General features: G+C 36.2%; 1 protein-coding gene across 4 annotated transcripts; it reads right to left on the minus strand.

Moving 5' to 3' along the window:
- Nucleotides 1-374: 374 nt before the first annotated feature.
- On the minus strand, nucleotides 375-7,381 carry LOC106154618 (uncharacterized). Of its 4 annotated transcripts, none has more exons than XM_087005061.1 (3): nucleotides 7,059-7,381; nucleotides 1,818-4,439; nucleotides 375-1,571 (listed from the first exon to the last, which is right to left on the minus strand). In XM_087005061.1, the coding sequence occupies exon 3, from the start codon at nucleotides 1,565-1,567 to the stop codon at nucleotides 737-739; it is 831 nt and encodes a 276-aa protein (XP_086861187.1). In that variant the 5' UTR covers nucleotides 1,568-1,571; nucleotides 1,818-4,439; nucleotides 7,059-7,381; the 3' UTR covers nucleotides 375-736. The 4 variants fall into 4 exon arrangements, with proteins under 4 accessions (XP_086861187.1, XP_086861179.1, XP_013384476.2 ...); XM_087005053.1 differs by having other exon boundaries at nucleotides 7,047-7,381; XM_013529022.2 differs by lacking the exon at nucleotides 375-1,571 and having other exon boundaries at nucleotides 2,093-4,439; nucleotides 7,059-7,227.
- Between the last annotated feature and the right edge of the window lie 445 nt (nucleotides 7,382-7,826).

Consider the following 7,826-nt stretch of genomic DNA (forward strand, 5'->3'; position numbering starts at 1 on the left):
AAAAAATTAAAAATCTAATTTTATTGTCATCAAAACTTTGTTTGATGATGAGGCTCTTTTTCTATCCCTTAAATATTTATTACATTTTCTCGAGTGTCAAATATCATAGCTTTGTCTGGAAACACCATTTCGGGCTATAATTCCCCAAAGTTTTCATTCTTGATACAGTTTTCACAGTTCGATTCATGTCAATTTTGCACGGCATTGTGGTTCAAGTAAAACCACTTTCTGAAACATACTACAAAATGTGCATCTTTAAATGTTCGGTATGCCTATCCTACATTTCTACAATTTGTGCTATAAAAGGAAAGAAATAAAATAATGAAATTTGTACAATATTCAATTGACCATTAATTTTATGCAGATCAAACAAGAAAGATAAAGCTATACTCATCACTTGAGCATGTGATAGCAAAGATGGTGACTACAAACCTGGATTGTGTATAGATTTATGTTCATCAATACTTGCATTTGTCATCACATCTGTCCATTGTTCATTTCATTTAGCAGTTACATGACCTGTTGTCCACTGTTTGTGATATACAAATGTAATTATCAACACAGCCATTTTATCCTATGTAAAGCACTTCATTAGGGACAAGAAGATCATTTGCTCTTGTATTTCATTTGCAAGATGATGAATACACCATAAGGAGGAATAGGCAAGTGTTAACCTCTTGTTAGTAAAGTACAAATGCAATTATTACCAGCCTCGGAATAATGCTATTATTGTCACTTACAAAACATAACTTGTGGTATCTTTCATGGGATAATTTTCTGGACAATCCATCCACAGAAGAAAGGGGATAGCAAGTGGGACATAGAAAATGCAGTCCAGCAACCGGCTAAGAAAAGAAGCTTCCCAAATGGGAACCCCAAATGATGCAATCATTACCAGTAAGTAATCCAGCATTCCCATTGTTCCTCCAATTACCCCTGCCAGAACAAAGCCACCATGTCTGCCAACACAAGACACAAGTGCTGGGTAAATGGGTTGTCCATATTTCCTGTCAATTCTTCCTCTGAGGAGGTTGATGTAAACTACATATACCATGATCAGAAAGTAAAGTGCACATAAGAAATAATACCCAAACACTACAAGTCCAGTAAGCTCTCCCAAGTTGACAGCAAATGTCATAACTGTGATACAGACAGCCACTGCAATCAGTGATAACCAGACTGTTATCATCAGATAAAGATGATAGGGAGGTCTTTTCCTCACACAAATCACCACAGCAATTCTGAAATAAACACTGGCAGCAAATAACAAGAGCAAGTTGGTAACATAGCCCATGATCACAGAGGTTTGTACACTGGGACTCTGGATGTTGCCAGTGCTGTCTGTATTATTATTTATGGTTGCATTGTCATTTCTGAATCCTGGTATCTCTTCTTGTACCACAACTAGCACTGAGAATACAGTGTGAGTAATGAGGTACTGAGTATAGAGCAGCCAGAGTCCACTGTTAGGTCGCTGCCGCAGGAGCACTATGACCATGGTTCCCACTGCACATGTGCCACCCCACAGGACCATGCCAATCCTGGATAAAGGCCACTCGGCACTCATGGTGCTACAAGTAAAACATAACAAATGTTCAACTATCAAAGGGTTAAATGAAAACTTGAGGTTATTCAGCATGTAAAATGGTGGAATTTCATCCTTTTAAGGACACACCCGTATTACAATACGTAAACCCAACATACTGAACGTAGATCCTACAGCAATCATCCTAATAGCTTCATATATCTTGGGTTAAAACATTCCTCCAAAAGAAATTAAAGCTGACAGAAGAAACATAACATGCAAGTTTTCTTACCATAAGTTAAAGAACTCTCAGCCAGATTTTAGAACTTGCACAAATATCAGTCGGTGGTCACCACTTAAAAACAGAAGCTTCCAGGTTACTGTCAGTTAGTGTCCTAGATAATGACACCTTCCAATCCAAACCTTCTCTCAACCCTCTGTTCTAACACAGGTAATCCCTGTGTACACAAACAATCACAGACCACCGCCCTGGTGTCCACACAATATAACCGTCTTTATCAGCCAGCAGGTCATGGTCACAGGTGAACTATGCAAACTACACTGGCATACATACAGAATCAAAATTATTTATTTCAATAATAATAATAATATCAAAATTTATTTCATGTCACAAAGAATAATATACAATGTAATTTAAAAAGATCACTGAAGAAAATTGCAGTAAGGGCAAGATATATTTTACTTTACAGACGTATCATTGATTTTTCATCAAACAACATCAGTTTTGTGAAGCAACATTCCTTATGACATAAATTATTGTCTAGGTCTTTCATATATTTCTGGATATCATTTTGTCAGTGAAACAATATTTTTATGGATTCAAATGCATACACTTTGGAACACAAATCTTGAAATGGAAAACAATTTTGACTTCATAAATAGTAACTATAACCTGTTCATGATACCCTTTCCCCTCAAGACAAGTTGAAAAACTGACTTTTTTTATCAACTTTCCACATGAAAGTTTTAAGTCCAAACCTTCACAGCTCACGTGTACCTTCACAGATCACATAGCCACATCTCTTTTCTCCCAATTTATGTTATGTTGGAATATGGATTGAGGACTTGGTCCTACACCTTTATGGGGATAGAATTAAGGGGGAATTCCAAGTACTCATCAACGGTGTTCAAAGCAGAAAGAAGCTGACACACCCTCATTAAAACTCAAACATAGAATACTTCAACTCTTTCCACAAGGAAATCCCTTCATTTTACAATATTTTGGAGAAATGTTGGTCTTTGTAAAAACTAGATCTTTTCAATGAAGGAAAATTGTGAATTTTACATGTACTGTATTTTTTAAAGCTGTAAATTCTTGAAAATACAACATTTCTACCGAGTGGCAGCAACAAAACTGAGAAGCAGGCTACTTTGAATGTAAAAGCACCACAAATGCTACACAAAAATATTATTGATGATTACAAAACTATTTATCTGACAATTGATAACTTCTCCCTGTTGAAAAGACTGTGTCATTACTGTACGTCATACTTGGTATCAAGCACTCTTATCAATAAGTTAAAATAAAATCATAAAATCCCATATGAATTTGGCAAAAAAAAAAAAAAATAGTTACAGGGCCAAAATAAATCATCCAATACAATTAACTGCATTTGTCAATGATGAATCATTAGCTACTCAGTATAGGGTAGATGTTAAAAAAGAATGAATTTCAAATCTTTATTTACAAATTTTAAATACATACCTCACCTCATATTTGGTCTGTACCTATATTTTCCTTATGTCATGGTCTGTTTATTGGATTGATTACATTACTTTTGTACAATGGGCTTTCAAAAATACTCTAATCTGTATGCATATATCTTCCTTATGTCATGGTCTCTTTATTAGATTGATTACATAACTTTTGTACAATGGACTTTCAAAAATACTAATCTGTATGCATATATGTATACATCATTGTAAATGTTTTGTATCTATAATTCTCTGTACAGTTTTTAACAATGTATGCCCCATTAAGAAGCATTCTTCACACCAAAGTAAAACGTTTGACACAAACACAGAAACAAACAGTTTTGAAGTTTTTCATCTAGTATCTTTCATTGGAAAGTTTTCCGGGCAATCCAGCCACAACAGACATGGAATAACCAACGGAATGTAGAAAACGCAGTCCAGCAGTCTGCTCAGGAATTCTGCCTCCCATATGGCCACCCCAACTGCAGGTAGCACCACTATAAAATAGTCTATCATCCCCATCGTGCCTCCTATGACACCAAGCAGGACGTATCCAATGGGTCTTCCCACACAGGACACCCAGGGTCTAGAGGACATCAAGTGGTCATTTTCAGGTAGTAGTTCTCCTCTCAGAACACTGCAGTACACTTTATAAAGGCCCACTAAGGCAAACAGAGCACATGGACAGTAGTACACAAACACTACAATACTTTCCTGTTCTACTAGTTTTGCAGCATATGTAATGATGGTCAGTACAATAGCAAAGACTGCGAAAGATCCCCATGCTGCTATGGTGAGATAGCGATGGATTGGCGGCATCATCCTGAAGTATATCACAGAAGCTAGGCGAAAGTAGGTGCTTGCAGCAAACAACAGCAGGATATTGTTGAAATAATTGAGGATTGCATTGACACTGCTGGTCTCCACTCCTCCCTGAATTACTTTCAATGCTGAGAAAATAGCATGAGTGGCTAGGTACTGCAGGTAGATGACAAATATGCCATTGCTGGGTCTCTGTCTCAGTAGCACCATGGTCAGTGCCCCCAGACCACAAGTAGTCCCCCACAGGGTATATCCTATCCTGGTTAAGGTCCACACAGAACTCATATTGATTCAATGCCACAATGAACTTGAATATGGTTGTTGGTACTGTATCTGTCAAGCTACACGTCTACAATGTATGTCTTTTTAAAAAGTTCTGTAAGAATGGAAAGAAAAGTTATTTTGTCTCTATATAAAAACACAGGGTATGTATAATGAATGTTCATTTCAAAATTAATAAATGCTTAAAGATAGGAAAGGTAATATGCCTGCGGTAAAAAAATGAAATTGTCTGCCAGTGAGCATTCTAAAATTCAATACAAATGAATAGAAATTGACAGAACGATTTTGCTGAAAAATAACAATACCCTGTAGACTACATTAACAAAAAACAGTAATAAAATTATAGAAAGGACTGGAGAAAATGCAGCAGGACAGCTGAAAGAGATGCTGAGATGGGGTGGAGAGCTTGGGGTAACAGAGGACAGCAGAAAGAGAGAGGGATGGATGCAGTGGAGAGTAAGGGGGTAGTGGAGAAAAGCTTTTTATCGTCTCTCCGAGAAAGACAAAGTCAGAGGGACAATTAACCCATTACAGTGACGTCATATTTGCTCCGTAACACTAGTCCCGCGGCCATGCTGGAGGGAATGAACGACGGGGAATAGTAGCGGTAATATAGGTGAACCAAATAAAATAAAATAAACTTCATATCGCGATCAAGTACACCAAAGGGAAAAGGATATATACAAGCTGAAGCTTCAGCTGCTCAGCAGGATCGACCAATATGAACTCAAGACAGTCTAAAAACATGAAATCCTACCAAATGCTACTTATCCAACATCGTGTTGTCAGAAGATAGTTCAGTTATTTTGTACTTCATTTTTCTTGTTCATTGGGTAATAACAGTTATAGTTTGAGAGAGTTTAATGTGTAATCATGTTTAACCTTACATAGAAGCAACTTTTTTCATAAAGGATAGATATAAGGAGAAATTTGAGCTGATCATCAGGATAAACCCTTGTGGACTCAAGGAAGAATGTATGCAGGATTGTCATAAAGTATGACATGAAATATTGCTGTCAGTTATGACTTATCTCTACATCGTGAAGCTGTCAGAAATTATTTCAGCATTCTTGTACTTCATATTGGTTCATTAGAAAGTACATGTAACAAGACTGTTGTTTGAGAGAGTTTTATTATTCACCATGAATGCAACCATTCATATAAGCAACATGTTAGGATTTTATTATTATTCAGTCATTCACAGAAGCAAGGCATTTTTCACACTTATGTATTTATGATGTCCAATGTAAAATAACAATAATTCAGTTCATGAATTGATCTTCATTTCTTTTTTTTTTTTTTTTTTTTTTTTGATAATTAATTTACTTGCGCCCAATCAGTGTGGCTTGGTGGGAAATGCCAGTCAATTTCCTAAATGTAAATTAATAGAAAGATGACAATAGTGATTTTTATTCGTATTGTAACTTACAACATTACAGTTGAAAGGAGCAGAATTTAACATTTTTACAGAGGAAAGTGCAAATTCATTTCATGAGGTTATATGTCAATTACACCTGAGGTAGAATTTACTTGCAAAATAAAATTACTCTTATCACTACACCAAATCGAAAATTAAGCCACTAACTTCCAAATGCACCTCATACAGGTAATTGATTTAATTGGCCCAGCTCAGCTGTGTACAGTACAAATATAGCCTTGACACTAATTGGCAATAATGCTAACCAGGTATTAAAGAGGTAGGTGACAGCCGATAAAATCTAGAGAGCACCGTAACTGATAACAAATTACACCCAAGGCAATAGGTGAGTCTTCATTATAAAAGTCGACACCCTGCCTGGGTATTTCCACACGTTTTAACAAATTAACACACTCTCCACCCAAACTTTTTGGGCACTACTTTAAATATATATGTAGTGTACTGTACGTGCGCCCCAAATGTACACACCTAGGTCTTTGGTTTTCTACTGTTTTTTCTTTTATGGTAAAATCTGCACAGCTGGCTCTCCATTCTTTGCTATAAAATAAATTAGTTTTATCCTTTACTTTTCCGAAGAGTCTTGATTCAAAGCCACCTCGCCGTCTCTCCTCCGTTTATGGTCTTAGTTCCTTCACCATGGATTGTTACCACTGCAGGCAGCCTGTGAACGCTTGTAAAGTTAGTTATCTTCTCTCGATCAAATAACCTGCAGTAATTCATCATTTTGCTCGGTTAAATATCAAAGAAAATACAGAAAACGAAAACTGAACTGCAGGCATGGCTTGTTCATGCGCAGCAGACGATTCCGGTCTCCCTCCAGAATGGCTGCCGTTTGTTTTGATGACGCAGGCTCTAATGGGTCAATATCAAGCCATCTTTAGTGTTGCTGTAGGCAAAGCAGATAGTTATGTCCTACTAATGTTTTTATTTGAATGTTTCAAAAATTGTCAAACAAAACTATGCAAATATATAAATAAATAATCTGCACTGAGCTGCAATTAATTTGCATTGAATTTGTCATTGATGGGTTTTCTAGTGTTTTAAAAAATCTACATGGACTGCATGTATTAAAAAAAAACTAAAAAAATTCTTTTAATCCATGCAATTTTATTTTTGAAACTTAACCTCGTGACATGCACCCCAAGGCTCTATGTAAGGTTTGCCAACTTTGGGTGACAGCACTTATTACCGCCAGCAGGTGCGTGGATAGAATCGTATGTTTTCGCAAGAAAATTACTACCGGAGTACATGATACGCTCTTACCGTTATCCTCACCTCAAGGAAAATTGTTACATGGTCTTGTATTATAAAAAGAAAGGTTCTTATAACTGATTCTCTGCTTTGAAAACCGAAGAATCTAAGCTCCCAAGTATAACGCCATTTTGTTCGCACTTTGTTTACGTCTTGGCTTCTACATGTACTTCCGGAAGTGCGCAGGTATCGTGATCGTCACCGGTTTCGTTTGCTAGATAAGCATGCGAAAGAAGAGCACGATGCACCTCTGTATGTAGTATGGGAAGTTTTAACACGCAAGCTTACTTGAATATTTTAAGTTGGAATTCCTATATGGCTCACTGAAAATCATTGTTTTCGGTATAACAAGCGAAAAGTGACGAATATAGAATAATCCAGCTTTGCTGAAAGTCGTTAAAGGAAACCCTCGAATATACGGCTATTACGGCCTATTAGTCGTTACCGTTGCCATTTTAATAGATTGCTGAAACTACAGATACTTTATTTTTAAGTCATCATTTCTTAAATTGAGAACATTCACATTGAGTGGTAGCAACAAAATTGAAAGCATTCTATTCTACGTAGTAAAAGCACCACAAATACTTTAAAAATATAATTTTTGAGATTATGAAAATATGCATCTGAAAGTTTGATAATTTTTACCCATTGAAAAGGTTGAGTAATTACCGAAAAATGTAACTGGCACGGTTATTCAAATTAACTCACAACTTTAAAATGCCAATTTGGTGAAAAAATGAAAATTTCATGTCTTCAAGAAAAACAGTCCAATAAAGTTGTAATTCTTCTCAT

The sequence above is a fragment of the Lingula anatina genome, chromosome 1, assembly GCF_051362555.1.
Source record: "Lingula anatina isolate TDL-2025a chromosome 1, LinAna3.0, whole genome shotgun sequence".
In the NCBI taxonomy this organism is placed as follows: domain Eukaryota; kingdom Metazoa; phylum Brachiopoda; class Lingulata; order Lingulida; family Lingulidae; genus Lingula; species Lingula anatina.

What these genes read in the sequence shown, in the direction of transcription:
- LOC106154618 (XM_087005061.1), bottom strand. Translation starts at nt 1,567, where the DNA reads ATGAGTGCCGAGTGGCCTTTATCCAGGATTGGCATGGTCCTGTGGGGT.